The 21,971-nt window shown below is 46.3% G+C and overlaps 1 protein-coding gene across 1 annotated transcript in view; it reads left to right on the forward strand.

Moving 5' to 3' along the window:
- The window catches only part of ABCB11 (ATP binding cassette subfamily B member 11), a 574,638-nt gene that overhangs the window by 323,022 nt on the left and 229,645 nt on the right, over positions 1–21,971 (forward strand). The window contains exons 4-6 of the mRNA XM_078681619.1: positions 5,487–5,534; positions 5,635–5,689; positions 6,369–6,610. Of these exons, the coding sequence (XP_078537745.1) occupies positions 5,487–5,534; positions 5,635–5,689; positions 6,369–6,610 (345 nt within the window). The remainder of the gene's footprint in view (positions 1–5,486; positions 5,535–5,634; positions 5,690–6,368; positions 6,611–21,971) is intronic.

Raw genomic sequence — 21,971 nt, forward strand, 5'->3', positions numbered from 1 at the left:
CCAGCCTGTACCCGGGATTGTGGGTACCGGTGCGGGAGCAGACCCAGCGTCTACTGGTTGACCTGCCGGCACCGGCACCACAGGGGCAATGGGTGTAGGCAGATGCGGGGGTGGGACCACCGCGGGCGGTGCGGCGGGTAACGGATCCACTGGGCCTGGGGTGGGGACCGCCTCCTTGGGTCTTTTGGACCTAGGTTTCCCTTGCGGGGTGACAAATTCCCCTCTTGGCACTGGTGCCACCCTCTTGCGGATCGGTCTCCCGGACGGGCCCGGTGCCTCGCCCTCTCTGTCCTCCAACCGAGCTTCCCGCTCCTTAATTTGTCCTAGCTGTTGCTTAATGTCGCTCATCTCCCGCATCATAGCCCGCATCATAGCCTCCATGTTGGACCCCCTTTTTCCACCCCTTGGACCTGGCATGACGCCTACCCCAAAAAACACCCGCTGCCTACTTAGTTCCCAACAGGTCAACTGTGTGTACCTTTCAGATGGAGGGTCACCAGGGGGCTTTCAGCACCATGCAACGGCGACCGCAACACTAGCGGCTTGTCCGCTTATGTAAGGGGGTGAGTAAACCTAATGTAGACCCACCCGGCGGCCACCAGGAGCGATGAATGCTAGCCCCCCGTACCCCTCTTACCGACCAGTCACTCGTCCTCGCCTGCGATAATGATCTGCGGCCCCTGCTCACACCACGTTGCGTGCTGGATGCTCTTCCGTCCTGTCCGCTAGTGAATGGCCCCAATAATGTCGTTAAATTTCCTGGAATTAAAAACTTGTGTTATCACCGTGTATAAGCGACATTTAAAATAACACTCCGTCCAAGGCCAGGACAAATCTGGACCCGTATCTGCACTTACTCCCCAGAACTGTAAGGATATGACAATAAATCACTTATTACTCGAAATTACAACAATACATTAGTGAAAACCTTTCAAAAATGTCACCTCGTTTTCAAGAAAATTGCACCCTTTGTGTCACATCCAGTAACCTGAATTATAAATAAACACTGCAGTGTAGCGTGAAAATAATTACATAGATGTACTGTGCAATGACATTAATAATAAATCACTTAATAACTAATAATAACCTTGTTAGAAATGGCCCCTTGTTTCACCATACAATTGTACACCTTGTGTCACTTGATGAACAACAAATTAGCTAATCATTAATGTAATGCAGCCGTGAAAAACAGTTTCTTTCCTACAATTGTAAACTTTCACCGGGGGTCTCCCATCCAGGTGCTGCCCTGGTCGACCCTGCTTAGCTTCAAGCGTGACGCTTGTGTTCCGCTGGAACAACCTCTCCGCTCCGACTCGCCGAGGCGGGAAAACCCTTGCTTGTACCGCGTTACCTATGCGGTTTAAATGACGCCGCTAACGTAACAAAACAGTCGCTCAATCCGCCCGCGGGCTTACTTTCTCTGTACCGCGTTATATATGCGGTTTGTTCTATTGCCGCTCAATACCCCGCAGCCTTACCCCGGCCCTTGATCTGGCCTCCCTTGAGTCCCGGAGCACACCTCCGAAATACAAAATTAGCAGGGCGGCCCCTCGTGAGCTGGCCCGCTGCTCGTCCCTGCCCTCCCTCGCGCCAACAAATACCGCCTTTTCCTCGTCCCTCGGAGCGAGTTCCACGTCCTGGGACCTCTGCTGCCGCCTCGCGTCCTCCGCCGACGACCCTGGACAGAAAAGGGGAAAATCCACCACTGCCGCCTCACGTCCCAGGCCGATGCCGATCCAGGCAATCCCACGACGGCTCGGCTGGCTCCACGAACCGCTTCGTTATACCTGCAAAATAAAGCGGGAAAAAATTACCAAACAAAGAAGCCCCGAACGCGGGGCACAACGTTCAGCGAGGGAGCGTCCAGGGACAAGGGGGTCTCCTGGGCGCTCCCTACCTCTTATTCCCGAGGGGCCGGGTGGCCCCTCCTATCGCCCGCCCCCCCCGACCCGGAACCAGTCCATTGAATCCGGGTCAGGAGGGGCGCCGGCCAATCGGCGGTGGGCCGCGCCCCCAAGGCACGCCCCCACCGTCGAAGGACCCGAGGGGAGAGGAGGTGAGACGGTCGCCGCGCCGCCATGCGTGCGGGGGGGCCGAGGGCCCCCCCTTTTCAAATGGATACTGAGTTTGTTCACTTTGCTAATTGTAATTTTCCCTTCTTCCATAATCGTTTTTGTGGACTGAAAGCATGCCCTCCCCCCTCCCCTCCTCCCCCTTACATTAGTCATGTATACTGCTGTGGCAGGAAGTTGAATAGATAAAGAAACGCTACTTGTTTGCACCTGCAGCAGCTACAGGGTAGACAGGACCACAGCAATCTTCTCTGACTAAGAGGTGACCAAAGTTCATAGATATCAAGGTCAAGGCAAGCAGCAGGTTTTCTTGTTAATGGAATAAACGTTTTGTTGTCTCTTATTGTTTTCTTTGGTGGTGTGAATTTACGAATAAAAAGTCTCAGAATCTGCGGGTGCGCACAAAACCCGAGCATCTAGAAACTTTGCGAAGCTGTCATTTGAAAAAAGAAACTTATTACTGTAAAATGTTTCTAAGCAGCAATTTATCATTTTCCTAGAAGCCATTTCACCCGATTCATCAAATAGGCGTGAAAGCCTGTCGCAGAAATAATGAGCGTCACAGAGAAGAAATGCACTTTTGGAGTCGGCGTTTCCCTGATGAAGCCCTATATTTCTTTGACAGTACAACATTTTCGTAGAAAAACCACAGACAAAAAGGAGTTTTTTTCTTAAGTAAAAGTATTACCTCAATGTACTGCTAATTGTATTTGCACATAGGGATGCTGAATTTAAATGGATTTAGCGATGGGCTTATGAATAGATTAGTCTTTAAGCACATTGGGTCAGTGACAATGGTAACTATCAGAAGAAATGCAAAGAGATACTTACAGGGGTGATTGTGAGATCTCTGCAAATGACATTTTCAGTATTTTAGTGGAAATTGTGCAATATTTTAGCACTCCGGTGTCAAATACTTACACTTCTGTGTATTACGATGAACAGCTGCATTGAAAACGTACTTGTTTTAAAATATGCCCCTGTTTTTAGATTTTTAAGTCAGATATATGTAAAGTGCAGGGTAGAACAATGGGAGGAGCAAGGTCAAAGCAGACAGATTTGAAAGTGCTTCTCAAGTGAATGGTAAGTTTTTTTGTGTGGGTGAACGTGAGAACGAATCAATGGTTACATGAATGAGCAACTAGATCAGTGCATGGACAATTAATTGTTCAGAGAGTGCATGGATTAATGAATTCAAGAATTAATGAGTCCGTGGAAGAATAATTGAAAAAGTAAGAGTGTGTTTCGAATGGTGGGTGAGCACAAGAATGGATGTGGGAGAGCAAGGTTTAATGCAGGCAGGCTAACTCAGTCTTATAGACTGAGGACTGACTCAGGCAGCAGTACTGAGTTCCTTAAAATGCGTACAATTATGGCAGTGCAATTTCCACATCACCCAGAAATCCTTAGGGAATGATTGAATTTACACTGGCACTGACTTATTCTGAATGCATGTTTATATTTGCCCCAGTTCTCAGTAATCCTTTGTGCTTGTTTAAATTTGCAACATCACTCAGTAATCCCATCTGAAGATTCTGAATGTACTTGTTAGACCTGACATCCTTGGCGTGGTATTAAAGCCCCCCCCTCCAAGCCTTTTTGCCTTCACTCCCCTATTTTTGCTGAACTTGTTTTTGTTGGCATTAGAACTCCTGTGCACTTTAAATCTGCTAATCAGCCATAAAGTGCTTGTGCTGCCTCCCCTAAACATAGTAAAGTTGGTCTACATCTTATTGGTAAATTTAATGTACGTATAAATCCCAGTTATATGGTGCTGCAGGTACACAGAGCCTTTAAATTAGATGCTACAAGTGGGCTGCAGAATCCATTGTGCCAACCACTAAAGTAGCATTGTAAATATGCCTCATGCTTGCCACTGCAGCCTATAGTGCAGGTTCTAGCAGCGGTTTTGACCTTGCAAAATATACATTTTGTCAGCCCTAAACCTTCCCGTTTAATACTTAGAAGTCACCCCTATATTAGGCCATAGGGTTGCATGGTATTTAAAAAGTAGGACCAGTGTACTTAAGTTTTACATGTTGCTGGCTGTGTGAGAATAGCTTTGCTATTTGTAGTGAAGGCTTCAGAAGGAAATAAGTACTCATCCTTTGTATTGTTAGAGTGGATTGCATTTCAGCCAATGGCAAAATCATTTCATTAGTTAAGATATGCACTGTTAACACGTTCCCCATATATAGATGCATAGCTTCTTAGTTTGAATTATACTTCTGGTGCCCTATCATGTAAGATGGTGCACAGCCCCAATCTCTGTCCTATTTTAAACAGAAATGGACTGTCCCAATGCATGCACAAACTCACATTTATTTCAAACACCTGATATCTCATGAACTACAGAGGGACCAGCTGGATTTTGAAGTGGGGCAGGAATACACCTCTTGTGAAAGAGTGTAGTGTGCAACTTCACCTGCCTGCCGTGGATTCTTGGAGGGTCCCCGGGGCCCATGACTCCCTTCCCAAATGGCTTCCTAGGGGAAAGCCCACTCACTGTGCACAACATCGATTGTAGCGTGTGTTCCTAGTGAAAATGTGTTCGACTCCGTGACCGGTATTAATAAGGCACAGGCATAGGAGAAAGAGTTCTCTTAGTTACATTGAGCCATGACTCCATGCGACTGGGGGAACAGCCTCTTCGACTCTTGAGGGTGAAAATGTACAGAAGGGACCACCCAGCTCCTGCATCCACTACACATTGGCAGGTGGCATATACCTTACCCAGTAATATTACCGCTTGATGTGTCAAACAGCTGAATATTTGCAGATAGCGACTGCTAGTAGAGGAAAAGACCCAGTCAAACGCTGGATCTCCAGTACCTACATGGTTGTCTGCAATAAGGTAATCTGACAGCCCCTTGCAGTCAGGTGCTGGTCAAACTCTCATTTGCTAACTTGTCCAGTTATTCGCTGTGATAAGCTTTTTCTACTCAAAGTGTTCTTTTTGGAATTCCACAAAACATGTCCTGATATCTATGTGGTGTATCTAAGACACTGTCGTTCGTGAATTGTTGCTTCCATCCTCTATATTTATTTATGTATTTATTTATTTATTTATAGTGTTATATAAGTGCAGTCTGGGCCCTAAAGAGAGTGAGAGAACACTCCATGATATTCAAAGGGCGGCTATCAAATGGAAAATGATGCATCTGCAGGGAGCTGTTAAAATGGAAAACGGTTTAAAGATTGATTTTGTTGGTTTGTATATTGGCAGCACACGTGACAACGTCTATATCTAGGTGCTATGTATTGCACCTGATAAATTCCTATCCCTGTGGCGTCCGAGTATATCTGGCACAATAAATGTCGCACCCGGACTTGGAATGAAATAAAACAATAGCAGATTAAAGTAAAAAGCAATTGTAAATAACCAGGCATCATCTGTCTTTTTTCTCTTTAAAGGGGCTCCTACGCCAATGGAGATGCATCCACAAAGAAAAATAAGAAAACGTAAGCATTTTTCTTCTAAATTAGCAACATTAAATTGCACACAAAGGCTATTGTGCGAGCGATGCATTTAAAAATAATATATTGTTTTGTTTTCTTGAAGGACGGAAGGAGACAGGAAAGAAAACGCTAAAATCCAAGTTGGATTCTTCCAGCTGGTAAAGGCACATTTTGTACAAATACACGTTTACACAATGATTTCACCATTAAATCGGATTTTTTTTTAATGTAGCTTATCAAACACAGTGCAAGAAGCTTTTAGACTTCCAGTCACTGTTAAGTGCCACTTTCTAAATATATATTGTGTGGCACTTTTATATGTATTGGTAATCCTACCTCGCGGTCTAAGGAGGCATTATTTAGGGGTGACTTATTCGTATATACAAATAGGGTTTCCCACATAGCAAAGACACTTTCCTTGCCATGTGTGTTTGCAGTGCCTTTCAACTGCAGCAGAGTGGTGCTCCTGGTAGTTGTATATTTTTATAAATACACACTGGAGCTCACATATGACATTCATTTAAGTGCCATTCCCTTGGTTCCCTTTCTCTGTCATCTCCTATGACCTTCACGCTAAGTTAAATAGACCAAGTCTTTGAAACCTATTTAACCAGCAACTTTATAGGGCCACACTACACACACTTTGTCACCGAGTACCAGTGTCAAGGGGCACATACTCTATTATCAGCCAAAATAGAGAGCAGAATTCTGCAGTTCAGAGCATGTCCTGTCTGATTTATGCCTAATATCTGTAATAATTTAGTCAATAAAGCGTGTGATATTCACGTTGTAGCAAAATAACTTCACGATCACTAAAGAGATGCATTTTTCTTCCAGTTTCGATTTGCCTCCTGTTATGAGAATTTTCTGATGGTCTTTGGGAGTTTCTGTGCCATACTCCACGGAGCGGCTCAGCCATGTATGCTGCTTGTGTTTGGAATGATGACAGATACCTTCATTCTGTATGACATCGAACTGCAAGAGCTTAATATCCCAGGAAGAGTTTGCATTAACAACACCATTTTGTGGGCAAATGATTCCCTGAATCAAAATGAAGAAAATGACACAATAAGCTGCGGGTAAGTGACATTTTGCCCTTGTCAATTAAATCCAGATTATCTGAATGAACATTGTAAATGTATTCCTCTAACTGAGCGAGAAAAAAAACAATAATTTAATTTGTATTGAAATTCTCATACTTTAATGTGCAGATTTTCTCAAATCTCAACATTGTCATTGCTTTGTACTCAAATCATTTGTCGTGCTTAAGTAAATGTGTTTCACTTAGGGAAATTACTGATTTAGTGGTAGATAGTAATGGGACATGTGCCAAAAATTAGCAGCCATCCCATCCACCACCTCCCATATTCCCACCTCATTTAGAGAACGGAGGAAGAAGGCGTACCTGCTACCCACTCAACTGTTTGGAAAACTCTCTTCCTGGATTGAAGATCAGAGAGAATCATGTCAGAGAGACAGCCTTATTAGGGCAGCATCTCTGACACAATTTTTCGAGGCAGCTACAGACAGGAAAAGCTCACGGATGTCCCCTACATGCTAAAGAAAACTCCCTGTACATGAGAAACATCTGTTTTTTTCTGGAGGCAGATCCCTGCTTTAAAATATGTCATGTCAGACCTGCTGTCACTTTTTTTCCCCCTGAAGTGTCTCCCCCTTCAGACGTGAGAGACACTTCCGTGAAAACAAGCATTGCCGAAGCCAGTAGCTCTTTTAGTGATGCTGTGTAGCATTGGAAAAAAGGACTGCTTATTAGCTATGCCATCCAGCATCAGCAAAAAACAGAATGAGCATGATTATGTGTAGACGCATAAATGTGTCATGATGCTATGGAGGTCCATCATTATACATGCATATATGTCACCATGCATGTGCACACATACAGCATGACACAGCCACCATTTTGTTTATTATTTTATTTTAAGTTTCAAGACTGCAGACACCACTTGCAGAGGTAAATAAAATAAATGAATTTAAACTCATACAAAAGTACTTCTTAAAATGAAGGCATCCTGCAGCAAAAGCAGCTGTGAGGGCCCACAAAAATTGTAGGGCCTGGCACGGTGGATGGCGTGTGGAGGGGCAATGGAGGAAGGGCCGGAGAGTAATGGAGGAACTTTGAGGGAGAGAAGGAGATACAAAAAGCAAAACAAATCATAGTGCGGAATCAAGAGTGTTCTGGTGGTGGGCGGAGAAGAGAGCAATATGGAGCAAACAGGGATGATGGTATTTGAGAGGGACGCAGCACACGAGGGAGAGCACAAGAAAACATTTGCATTCTACCAGAGTGCTGAGAGTAAAAGAAAAATTATGTCCCTGAATGTGAGCAGTGGGAAAAAATGTCATCAATCAAAAAGTTGGAAAGAAGCTTAGTTCCAAGGGAGGGACCAAGACAAGGAAGCAAAGCCATCAAATAGGAAGCAAAAAGAACGGATAATGGACGGAATGCTGAACAATGCAAATATTCACGCCCAGTCACAAGGGTCTGGGATGAATCCATCGTTCTTTTGCTCACCAGGCCATCCCAGTTTGGACCCACCCATAAACGAATCAGTCTTGTCCTGCAGTCCAGCCCGAATTGCAAAGCCAGGCCCTCCCTGGACCGGAAACAAGAATCCTAGTATCGGTTTTAGGATATCACCCCTCATCAGCCAGGCTAGCTTGATTACATTGGCGCAGTGAGCACGGGACCCACGTCTGGGCAAACCCATCCCACTCAGGGCAACAAAAGTAAAAAGAACGGATGATGGACCAAATGCTGAACTAGTTTCCGGTTCAGGGAGGACCTGGCTTGGCAGTTTAGGCTGAACTGTTCCCATGAGAAACAGGATCAAGACTGATTTGCACATGGCTGGGTCCAAACTGGGGTAGCATGGTGAGCAAAAAAAACGATGGATTAAACCCAGATCTTTGTCACTGGGGGCGAAGTTTTGCATTGCTCAGCATTCCGTTCAACAACTGTACCTTTTGCATTTGTCGCCCTCAGTGGGAAGGGTGTGCCCAGACGTGTGTCCCATACTCACTGAACCACTGGATTTAAGCTAGCCTGGCTGATCAGGGGTGATGCTTTGAAACGGGTCCCTGGATACTTGTTTGCAGTCCAGGTAAGACCTGGCTTGGCAGTTCGGGCAGGACTGTGTGTTTCCAAGAGGAACCGGGTCAAGACTGACATTGGAAGGGTGTGCCCAGATGTTGGCCAGTGCTCACTGTGCCACTGGATTCAAACTTGCCTGACTGATGAGGGGTAATACCCCAAAACAGGTCCTAGGATACTTGTTTCGGGTCCAGGGAGGACCTGGCTTGGCAGTTTGGGCTGAACTGTTCCCGTGAGGAACAGGGTCAAGACTGATTTGCATATGGCTGGGTTCAAACTGGGGTGGTGTGGTGAGTAAAAGAACAATGGATTAAACCCAAGATCTTTGTGACTGGGGGTGAATGTTTGCATTGTTCAGCATTCCGTCCATTAATTGTTCCCTTTTTTTGTTCACAACATATTTTTATTGATTTTCCATTTTTACATTACAATCTGGATACCGTGGCCCATCAAACCATGCTGTGCAGTAACCACCCATTGAGCATTCCCAGCGACACCTTGAAAATGTACATCAACCAATTCCACCACCTCACCCACGATCAACTTGTGGTATATTCCTTCAGTAAGGACCCCTGTCCAATGCAGAGATCAAGGGACTCCTAAACCACCGTTGTATTGTCACTTTTCAGTATTAATGAGAGAATCTACAGTGGTAACCAAGGTCAGAACTATGCCACTGTGAGTCACCCACAACTGGCATATTTTTCATATTTTTGCAGGCAACCCCTTGCTTGATAGACCGCTATTCCGATACCCATACAGTGACTCATTCCATTCTTCCAGGTACCAATACCGATAGTGGATAGCGAAACATCTTTCAACTGCCTTGCAATATCTAATTTTGCCAGGGTTAAGCAGAGGAACAGTAGGGGTTCTCCAAATATTCTTTAATTGTGTCCTGAAGGGTCACCCTATAGGACGGGTTCTGGAGTAGGCATGGCAACATTCGCTATTGAAATCTGGGACGGTTTGCACCAGTGTGAAGCTTCAGTGACATGTGGGAATGATCTTCAAGCCCCCCAGGTGGATGTGGGGTGATGACACCCTAAGTAGATATGTGGCTGGAATGAACAAGTAGTCTAATCTGGAAAAGGACCCATGAACAAACGAATAATATGTATAGCTGGTCTCAGCAGGATGGTGGACCCTCCATATATCTGCCCAATCTAAGGTAGTCACAAGAATGGAAGCCTGGAATCATGAGGGTTGCACTGCCCACTCCAGGTGGGCCATCTATCCCCTCAGGGTTAATAACATTGTTCCAATCCCCCCCACCAGGCAGAGACCACCAAGCAGTTCTCCCCACATACAGATTAAGCATTAAATGAAGGTTGCTCCTAAAGGAGGGGGGCATACATGCTTCCTATAGTGAGCTGCTGCACATGAAATTCCCCCACAGCAACCAGAAGCGACAGTAGGCATCTGACCATACTTTCCGAGGCAGTAAAGAGGGCCTGCAGTGAATCAGGATGCCCGTACCTCGGGATCCCATTGTGAGCCCTGAATGGAACATCTATGTGTCGCCACAAGCAAGGCATGGAGTCTTAGTCTCCAAAAGATGAGTCTCTTGCAGCAAAACAATGTCCGCCCCTTTTCATTTGACCTGGCAAAGGACCGCTCCCCATTTGATTTTTATCAAGGAGCCCCCTGGCATTTCATGTAAGGATTCGGAGAAGGCCTCCAGTGTCCCCAGAGGCGGAGCTAGTCATGAATATTGTGACAAATATGTATCATAGGGAAATGTGTGTCTGCTTGAACCTCACCACATGAAAAAATACACTTAATATCAACCATGCATCCCCCTGCCCCTGCCACCGAACAGGAGGCACGGGGTTGAACATCACCAGTGGATCCCAACACCCAAAAAACACAGTCTCTAGAGGGGGTCCTGGTTATGTCTCTCTAGAGTGGCAGTCATATAAAGGCGCCATAGAACCTACGCCCAGGATATGTTAATGATTTGCTGTATTTAGAACCCGTAAACAAAAACTTATCGACAAAATGTATTTAGTACTTCTGTGGAAAAGTAGTGGTCCAAGACTACAGTGTAAGAATAAAGCACATTGGTAAATAAATGTTGAGGACCAGGCCGTATATTTGTCAGTGACATCTGTCAATGCATAATCAAACGCAAATTTCTACTTAGCCTCCAACATATAAAAGTCTGACTAGGCCCTGGTAGAGTTGAAACTTATAACATCAAGGTTATAAACAAGTTTTTGCAGCTAGGCCTTAAAATATTGAGCTACCTTTACATGAATGGACATTATGTCCACTCACTTGATGTCCTGTTTCTGACCGAGACATGGCTCTCCCCAGGCTCCGATCCTGACGCCGTACAAGCCCTCCCTGATACCTGATCCAGCACCACAACAGAACCTGTGGTAAAGGCGGGGGGGAGGGGTAGCTATCATCTATAGGAACCACCTATCCTGTTGCATCCTGGACAGCCCCACCCTAGACTGCGAGAATACCCACTTTGTCATTCAACTCTTCCCCTCAAAATCATTCTCTGGCATCCTTATCTATCGCCCCCGGGTGCATTGGGACAATTCTGCAACTCCCTATTGGAGACCGTACTCTCCCAGGCCAGTACCTCACCCAACTTTACTGTCCTGGGAGATCTCAATCTACATTTTGACGACCCTTTGGATAAAGTGGCAGGGGAATTAGCACTCGACCTTGCAGCCTACCACCTGTCTCTTAAAAACCTCCAAGCTACACATGTAAAAGGTCACCTTTTAGACCCTATCTTTTCTAATATCTCTGACTTAAAGGTTATGGACCCCTTACCTGTTCCGTTTTCAGACCACTTTCTAATTACATTCAGCTGGTAAATTCTTTATGAAGACCCCCAATTCCCTGCTCCACGCATTCTAGAACGTCACTGGCCCAAATTAGCCCCTGAGTCCTGGAAGCGCAAACTTGAACTCGCCATCCCCACCCATGACTCTGACCCTGTAATAGCAGATGAGAAGTTCCCATCCTGGATCGAGAATTCCCTAGACTCAGTACTGCCAAGAAAAACTATACTGAAAAAAAGCGGAACCTTCAAATCCCCCTGGTTCACTCCTGAACTTGTGATATGAGGAAACACTGCAAAAACCTGGAAAGAGTCTGGAGAAAACACTTTGCCAGCATAAAAAAACCGGAATATAGACTAGCCATTACTTCCTATAAAGCCGCCCTTAAAAAGACTCAGGCGGCCTTTTTTGAAGGAAAAATTCTATCCGCTGCTAACTCCTCCAGAGAAACATTTCGCATTGTCAAGGAACTCTTGAAAACCCCCGACCCACCCCCAGCTCCTGCCCCCTCTGGTCACCGATGTAACGAACTGGCAGAAGTTTTCACCATTAAAATTCAAAATATTCTAAAAACATTCCCAAAGATTGACTATACAGAGCCCTATCCTTCAGAACCCCTTTGCCTAGCTTCATTTTCCCCCATTACAGTGGAGCTGCTCCTTCCAATTCTAGAGTCAATCAAGAGCGGTTTGCTTCTATACCCGGCACCTTTCAACATCCTGAAGGCAGTAGCGGCCACCATCAGCCCTCCCATTTCCAACCTAATCTAGAACAGGGCACGGTACTGTCCAACTGGAAAAAAGCAATAGTAAAGGCACTGCTAAAAAAAAACACCTCGATCCCACTGAGATGGGCAATTATCGGCCCATCTCTTTACTACCAGGAATCAGTAAGGTGGCGGAAACATTTGTCAATCAACAACTATCAGCCTTCCTTGAATCCGGTAGACTCCTACACTGTTCCCAGACAGGCTTTCGCCCTGGCCAGGGCACTGATACCACACTGATGGCAGTGGTAGAGGAAGCGAGAAAGATCATTGACTCCAGAGGATCTGCCGCAGTGATCCTCCTGGATCTAAGTGCAGCCCATGATACGGTGAACCACCGTATCCTGGGTCATCGGCTTAGTAGGATAGGAGTGACAGGGTCAGCTCTATCCTGGCTGAAATCAGTCCTTGAAAATAGAACCTTTCAGGTCACTGAAGGCAACATCCGCTCCAGAGCTATTCCTCTCCAATGTGGGTACCTCAGGGCTCGTCTCTGAGCCCTACCCTTTTTAATGTATATATGTCCCCACTGGTGGAGAGAGTTGCCCCTTTTGGAATTAAACTGGTCACTTACGCGGACGACACCCAACTCGTCGTCTCACTTAATCAATCAGCCCACTCCCCGGACCACCTGTCCTCCTGTCTCAAAGAAATCTTTAGCTGGATGACTGTCTCTCAGCTAAAATTGAATGGCGAGAAAACGGAACTCCTGGTGCTGGGTAATCAATCCAATCTCACTTCCAAGCTCATGTGGCCTACATGTATGGGGCCAGCCCCCCTTCCAAAATAAGAAATAAAAAGCCTGGGCATCTGGCTTGACAAGGATCTCACCTTTCAAACTCAAGCTAGAAAAACTGTGGGAGTCTGCTTCGGCCTGCTACGAACTATACACAAAATCCTCCCCTTACTACCTACCCTCTCTAGAAAACTCCTTATTCAGGGACTTATTCTCTCCAGGCTTGATTATGGGAACGCCCTCTAACTTGGCGCCCCCAAAAATGTAATTTCCAAACTTCAACTTATCCAGAACTCAGCAGCCAGACTTCTGACAGGCATAAAAAATTGATGCTCAGCCAAACCTGCCTTAAACACGCTCCTTTGGCTCCCAATTCAGGACAGAGTTAACTTCAAATCCCTTTGTATCACACACAAAATCCTTCAGGACAAGGGTCCCCCTATCCTTCGGGCGCTGGTTAAAACCTGCAAACCCAACAGAAAGCTCCATTCCGACTCTCTCCACTTAACCCACACCCCCAAAATTAAGAAGGCGCGATCCGGAGGACGCCTCTTTTCCTACAACGCCCCCAGGCTCTGGAACTCCCTCCCTCTTAACATCCAGAGGGAAACTAACCTATTAAAATTCTGCAAGCTCTGTGAAAACCTGGCTCTTCCCTTAATTTTCAGTTGCTCACAGGCTAATTCTGCAGCGCTGGGACACCCCCGGGTAGCCATGCTCTACAAATCCAAATCCAATTCCAATGTCATCAAATCTTTCAAAAATAATATCTCTACTCAAATCTGACCGAATTACTTAGCATTACCACAAATCTCCTTGAAACGGGCACACATACATTGAGACGGTCGCATGTTAGTGCAGAGTGGGACGAATTGATGTATGGTTAGTGGTGGGCTTATTGGAGTGAGATTGCAGATTGAGCAGTGAAGGGGACAGGTGAGTGAAGTGTCACATGAGTGCACAATGAGTAGTGTGCTCGTGTGACTGCAGGGTGAGGTACAGGGTGAGCAGCGCAAGTGCATTGTGAGTGCAGAGTGATCACTGTGAGTGGAGGGTGCGTTGGTAAATGGTGTGAGTGCATGGTGATCAGTGGGATTGCAAGGTGAGCGGGTGAATGGTGTGAGTGCATGGTGATCAGTGTGAGTGCATTGTGATCGCTGTGAGTGCAAAGTGATCACTGTGAGTGGAGGGTAAGTGGGTGAATGGTGTGAGTGCATCGGGATCAGTGTGAGGGTGAAAGTGAAGGTCGCGAATGAGGAGTGAGTGGTCTGAATGCAGGGTGCATTACCAGACACTTGAAGTAACTCAGCATGTTATTGACGGCAGCTTAGGGTTTCAAATGTGCTAAACTATTGCTATTATGGCAGTAACCAGGGATCAGGGTGGAGGAAATAAATAATGTGCTGATCCCTCAACAAACTTCCAGTTTTAAGACAGAAAAGTCACATTACAACGGAATACATACTTCTTTTTTATAACCATATTCAGCAATTTGCAGGCTGTTTAAACACATGGCTGGCTGGCATTTTGCGCGCCTGCCTGTGTAATTTTAAAATAAACTTTGAGGGACGTTTTAGGGATTTTGGGGGCCCTGGGCCAAATGTATTTTGGGGGCCCGTGTTCGGACCAGCTTTGATTTTATGATTCAGTCTCAGCTCTTTCATGCCATCTTTGGCCAAATACTAAGTGTGTGTACATCTAATATTCAGGGATAGTGATGTGTGTTTTCAGTATGTAACACAACAGCAGTTCACTAATATTACTGCAAATAATCTCTGTCACACCCTCCCATTTCTCATATGTGAGGTCCTGTATTGAGCTCAAATAAACTTTGTTAATGGATGTTGCATGACGCATAAAAACATTTTGTCTGCAAAATGTCTGTAATAGACTCTTACACATTAAAAATGAATGATAGAAAAACGCTATTTACAACATTGTGTTTAAAACGGTCCACTTTGCCCATGCCTTAAATCTTCTCTGGAAACTTTGTCTCCTTTCTGGGAAGAGCTAACTCTCCCAGGAGGGGGTTAATTCATAGAGCTGAAATGTTTCAGCTGCAGTGGGAGCCAAGGAGTCTCCTCTGCTAAAAACCGAAAGCTGTCTGTTGGTTTGCTTGCTTTCGGTTTTAGCAGAGGAGACTCCTTGCCTCCCACTGCAGCTGAAGTTTGTCAGATCTATGAATTAACCCCCTCCTGGGAAAGTTAACAAGACTAAAGAACGGGCACCTAGTGCCCCATCGATCTCCCCTCCCTCCCCCCTCCAGCCATACCGGAGTCCTCCAAGACGGACGCAGGGAACAAAGGTCAGAATGGAGTGTAGTGCACCCCCCCCTGGAATGGGCGCTCCACAGAACTCTGACTTAGAGCATGTCCTGGCGGGCAGAGCTCGCCTTATTGATTGATTGAAGTCCAAACCAGCCTTTAAAAGTCACTCCTTATAAACAACACTGACTACCAGCATGGCCTGCAGATTACACTGACTGCTGTAATTGAGACAATTTTGTAAGGCAGCAGAGTAGGGACATTTTAGTGCACTTGTAGCCTACCTGTGTTGTTGCTTTTATGCAGTTGGGCAGCAGCACTGTCGAGGTCGGACAAGTCTTTGTCCTATAATTTAACTCAGGCGCCGGGTGGCAGCAACAGTCGCTGGGGCAGGAAATTGAAATTAAAAGTACCGCTCCGAGGATTGCGGTCACTCCAGTGCTTAAGTACTTCCTCCCAGTGCACAGGTGGTCAAGCCACTAAAAATGCGTGATTAATGCATTTTAATATGGTGATGCGGACCACCACATTAAATTGCGTTAGTCTAATACCTGATACGTGGTACTTGGCGGGCTGGAGGAAGGACGGAGGGCCCACAGTCGCCGGCAACACCAATGCGTATCTAGTCAGGCAGACCCTAACACGGTCACTGGCACAGCGGGCCAAACCGTCGACTGTATCTATATTGGGTACCGCGGCTAATTTGTACAGCGGGCCTGGCCAACTCACTGTGGGCCCGGACCACAAAACTCCACAGGACTCCAGGGATCCACCTCTCTGCCACGATGTGTGTCTCCCTCCTTCTGCTGCCAGGGTCTGGCCAGGCTGCAGTGCCCGGCCTGGCTCAATCAATCAATCAATCAAAGCATTTGTATAGCGCGCTACTCACCCGGAGGGTCTCAAGGCGCTTGGGGAGGGGGGGTCCGCTACTGCTCGAACAGCCAGGTCTTGAGCTGCTTCCTGAAGGCGAGGTGGTCCTGGGTCAGGCCGAGGTGGGTCGGGAGGGAGTTCCAGGTCTTGGCGGCGAGGTAGGAGAAGGACCTTCCCCCTGTGGTGACTCTTCGGATGCGGGGGACGGCGGCGAGGGCGTGGCCGGTCGATCGAAGCTGGCGTTTGGGAGCGTAGAAGTTGAGGCGGCTGTTGAGGTATCCTGGTCCTTGGTTGTGCAGGGCTTTGTGTGCGAGGGTGAGGAGACGGAAGGTGATTCTCTTGTTGACCGGGAGCCAGTGCAGGTCTCGCAGGTGTCCGGAGATGTGGTTGCGACGGGGGATGTCCAGGATGAGCCTTGCTGAGGCGTTCTGGATCCGCTGGAGTCTCTTCTGGAGTTTGGTGGTGGTTCCGGCGTAGAGGGCGTTGCCGTAGTCCAGTCGGCTGGTGACGAGGGCCTGGGTGACCGTCTTCCTGGTCTCGGTGGGGATCCACCGGAAGATCTTGCGTAGCATGCGTAGGATGTTGAAGCACGACGAGGAGATGGCGTTGACTTGTCTGGTCATGGAGAGGGATGAGTCCAGGATGAAGCCCAGGTTGCGTGCGTGGTCTGTTGGTTTGGGTGCGCTGCCCAGGGCGGGGGGCCACCAGGAGTCGTCCCAGGCGGAGGGTGAGGATCCCAGGATGAGGACTTCCGTCTTGTCCGAGTTCAGTTTCAGGCGACTGTTCTTCATCCATTCGGCTACCTCCTTCATCCCTTCGTGTAGGTTGGCTCTGGCGGTGGCGGGGTCGTTGGTGAGGGAGAGGATCAGCTGGGTGTCGTCGGCGTAGGAGATGATGTTGAGGTTGTGCTGTCGTGCGATGGCTGCGAGGGGACTCATGTATACGTTGAAGAGGGTTGGGCTGAGCGAGGAGCCTTGGCTCACACGGATCCCTCCGCGGCGTGCCCCGTCCACTCCCGGGGCAACAAGACACCAGCGACCCCACTCACCACAGTTCCAGGTCCAAGGGGAGGAAATGACCTTGAGGTGCTGTGAGCCGGCCAAATGGGGCTGCTCCCACCATGATGGAGCCACACACCAGGTTGGCCCAGGGCACGGAACCCGACTGCCTGTTTCTCCTTCTCCCTTCCGGTGCTCCACACCGGTGGGACCACCTCCAGACAGTACCATCCAGCCCATGGCATCTGGAAGGGGGATCCGTCGTCTTAGTCGGTGTGGCAGGCAGGATGATGGACAGATTACAGGCCAGCTGCCAGGAGCACCCACAGAGCGCATTTGCTATCTTCAAGCACCAGGCCACACCCCCATTAATTGTTCATTTTGATCAAATAAGAAGCAACTAAGTGAGAGTGACAGAAAAGTCTGTGAATTGGAAACAATGGGCTGGCCCAAAGAGCACTAATTTTTGATTTGGTCAGGAATAGAGCATTTGACATTAGATAGCTCAAATGTGTCTGTAACCAAGACCTAAAAAGACAGCGAACAAGTCAGTTAATGGATATATTTAGAGTGTATTGATGAATGATATCTGTCATATAAGGGTAGATGTCCCACTCCACCACACAGAAGCCCTCTATCCCCCAATGTAGAGACTGGGGTGTCACTGTGTTACTGATGGTGGAACTTCAGCTGGTTCTGTCATCAGAAACTGGTAGCCATCCGTCACAGGAATTATGACTTTTTTTTAGCACCGGAGGGTCTAATCTAATTAGGAGGACATTCTGATGCTGATGTTTACTGTCCAGAATATGTCAAGAAAAGCATTGTGGTCTCTGAAATGCAGAATGTCCCCAGTGGGCTGGGGGTTTGTTTGTGGGAAAAAACTCATCAATTTTGAGCAAGTCGCCATGACATTGCAGCCCATTATTGCAGTTTCAGTAGTTTGCAGTTTAGTGCCCGGCTCATCGAAGTTCAAATGACCCCATAAATACAGATGGATGGCTGCCGCTCGTACTGCATCAGCCTCCTGGACATTCTACCGATGGCTAAACGAGGACCTCACTGAAGATCTAGGTCACACCTTCATTGGGGGAAGGATGCAAGCACTCATGCACAACTCTTTTGTGGATGTGCCTTCTGAGGAGCTTATTTACAAGCCATTTGCGCCGTTGGTGCATCACTTTCTGTGACGACCCTGCGGCGTAACCTGCTGCCCCATATTTACAAGGACAAGTAATCATCCCTGTGACGCAGACACTCTTGCTCCATATTGCAAGGGTACCTGCGTCTGCACATTGCAGCTAATTGTGCAGGGGAGAGCAAAGGGAACTGTCATATCGTTGTAGATATGACGTATCCCTTCGCTTCGAAATTAACACAGCGAGGTGCAGCCAAATAGCTTGCATTCATTCCTTGTAAATAAGGCTCTGAATTGTTTTTTAAACATTTTGTGGCCACGTTATTCTTGAAATTGTCCCTTTGCTTTAAAGTTGATTATGGAAAAAAATGCACTTTTGGTTAAACACTGCTTGTTGGTTTTGGTGTGTCTGACAAAATCTGTAATTTCTGGAAAGGGTTGGAAATGTAACAGCTTTTCAAAGAATATTCTTTCCATTTGCACTTGCAGAAGACGTGGAGCCAGAAATATTTATAAAAAAATCAATGGACACCCACTTTTTAAGCATCTTTATGAAGATCAGGGAGATACATATGATACTAGCCCACATTTATGTGGGGATTGAACTCCCTCTTCTGAGCAGTGCCTGGTTAGTCAGCTGCAAGGGTTACTGCCACTTTATTTGCCTAAATTAAGTCATTGCAGCAGCTAAATTAATTTAGCTTGGAATACTTAAATGTTTTCTATTTAGTGAGTTTAAGGAGAGTGGCTTTTCAATTTTCCATGTTAATTACGTGAAAAAATGCACGAAGCAGAAGGACGCCAAATGGTGCTTTCAGAGTGTCTGTTCAGTCTGTCATGTGGGCTATTTATTCAAGGGTGATTCGGGTGCACGGTGTCCCCAGCAGTTGTGAAAAGAGAGTGACTATATTAGCTGTGGTCTGTGTGACTCATCTTGAAATAACGTGTATTTTGTTCTAACTGTAGGAGTACAGCGTATGTTCTCCTCCTTGGGATGGTTTGCTTCTGCTACTAGACCGGCTTGATTTATGTTTCTTCCTTTCGATGAAAACCTGCATTTGCCTGTTTGTTGGGGCTCGGGTAGTTTCTGTTCCCGGCAGAGAAATTGGCTTTCTCATCCGTGAAATGCTGGCATGTTGGTTGGACCTGCCGTTTGAGTCAATTTGGGGTGCAGTTTGATTTTATTTCAATCAGCTAATGTTTGATGATTAATCTGTTCTTGCGTGTGCTCAACGCCTTGGTCCTGTCCACTTAGAGTCCTTTGGGGATCTATATTTTACCTTTAATGGCAAGGGAAAAAAGTCACATGGTTTGACGTTCAGGTGGCGGCATATATGTGTCTCTGCAGTAAACTGAAGTAATTCATTTTTCATGATTAACTTTTTCCTTGCATGGAATGACAGTTTCCTATGCTGTTCGCTATCAGGTGAGTTACCTTGATTAGAGCAAATTCGGGAAACTTTTTAAACATTTTTGTTCAAAGTGTTTCTGGTACATTATATTCAATATCCCGCTCCTTTCAAGCAGAGTAACATCTTATATTACTCCATCAGAGCTCGGGGGTCAATATTTACCTATAAAGGAAGTGTACTCACCTCTCCTTTTACTAACGCAGTGCTAAAGAGAGACCCATGAACCGGAAATACTAGCGGATTCTTAAAAACTGGACTTCATTTACAATTAAGAGACTTTGTTCACCTAGGAAAATGCCTAACAATCTCTTAGGAGTAACACATTGGTTAAACATTCATTTTTGGGCTTCCTTTTGGTTTGAAAATAAAGGAACATCTGTGGGGTTATTTTCAATAAGTCCAAATCCCCACACAAGGCACAAAAAATGCAGAGAGGGTCAACTTTGAGCCTCTGGATCCAGTAAGTGTGCAAGATAGCTGGTTTCTGAATATCTGCCCAGTAAGGCATGATCAGAGGACTACTTAGTGTGGCTACAAATCCAGGAACATGCTGTCTTCCCCCCTGGGTACTGAGGGGCTGTGATGGGTCAGTACAATGGATGGAGGCTGATTTGGGGGACGGTGGATGAAGGTTAATGAGGTTTGGGAAAGGGGTATGTGGAAAGGTCCCATTAAGGAGATCAAGCCAAAAAACCAAACCTTGACCCTCTGAGGGTGCATGCTCCTCAGGCAGAGTCTTGGCTCAGATCCCCTACATATATAGAGGAATGGTTCTTGAGCTGACCTGCGTTTTGTATTTAGATGATTTCTTGGCACACTGTGAAGGGCCGGCTTTAGGGCAGTGCGACTGGTGCAGCCGCACCTGTCACTGACCTCAGGGGCGCTGTGTTTAAAAGCACCTACTGCTGCATTCCTTGTGTGTCCAGGTAACAATAAGAATGTCAAGATAGCTGGTGAGTAATGTTCTTGCTGAAGAGAGATTGGAGGATTAATATGACTGGTGCAAAGTATGTGGTTCATGGGGATCACAGAGCTGCATTTTATATGGTTAGCTCAGTGGGATACTGCTTTTGTCGCAGAGATCATTGTGTTACCTACAGTTCACAAGTTACAATCCTAATATAGCACAATGATTTATGAACTTTCAACAAAGAGCTCAACCAGGTCAATCAGTCATTTTCAGAGGACAGCAAATCACCCCTGGGGGTCTCGAGTCAATAGAGCTGTTTGTTGCTACATGGAGGTTTGATCATTAGAACACACAGGTCTTTACTTCTCTTCTGAATTTTTGGAGTGACGGTGCGGTCCGGAGGTGCAGGGTTTGGGGTGGGGGAGGGTATTCCAAGCCTTGGCAGCCCAGAGTTGCATGCAAACCTCATAGTATAGGTTAGAACTAGGTCTTATTCCCTAGTCTTTTAATATCTATTCATAATGTCAAGAAAAAGGTTTTGTTTGGGTAGAAAGACATTCTCATCAGTAAAGTCAACCCCAACCACTGTGGTACATTTTAAATCCTGAGTTTGCTCTGACACCCAACACTGACATACGTAGCGGAGTAAAATAAATGAAATGCACATGAGAGTTCTACTATGGATAGATGATGGCTACTGTCAGAGTGTGGTAGTGAGGGAATCCATGCAGAAGGAGGTCATGGGGGGGGCAAAAAGATTGTCACTCCTGGTGCCATCAGCACTATAGCAGGTCCTCAATCTGTGTATGCATCTCTTGGTTTATTAAATTTGCTGATTGGAGAATCCTTTGAGATTAGTGGTGCCTGAAACTCCATCGAAAAGGTAAAAATTCAGGAGAGCCTCAACGACAAAGGAATAAATGGTGGGGAAGGGACCACTGTCCAGTTAGATATAGGTGGATGGCACCCTCATATTTCTTTTCCTTGAGGTCTCAAGTAGTGAGTGACAAGACCAATATCAACTAGTGCCTGGTACAGTAAGAAGGAACACTTCCTTTGCTTGATTGATACAAAAATGGAAATTTTCTTTCCCAGCAGTGAGCTGACAATACCCCACCCTTCATGTGGTCTCGTTAGTCAGCTTTACTTCTCTCAGAGTGAACACAGGTTAAAGTAGGTTGTCTTGTTTGACTCTGAACTTTTCTTTGCCATTTTGTTAAATGTGGTAGTGAAGGAGGCCTTCCAACTCAACATGTTACCTTTTCCACTTCAACCACAATGGGGAAATACCTATAAGCTAACAATGGTATTGGGCCTATCATAGTGAGGCTAAAGTAACAGCAACAATGTATTCTTCAAATCTAAAACAAAATCAAGTAGGACAAGAATGGTGTTCTCTTTATGTTCTCTCCTCCACATATTCACCAGCC

The sequence above is a fragment of the Lissotriton helveticus genome, chromosome 3_1 (genome assembly GCF_964261635.1).
Source record: "Lissotriton helveticus chromosome 3_1, aLisHel1.1, whole genome shotgun sequence".
Lineage (NCBI taxonomy): Eukaryota > Metazoa > Chordata > Amphibia > Caudata > Salamandridae > Lissotriton > Lissotriton helveticus.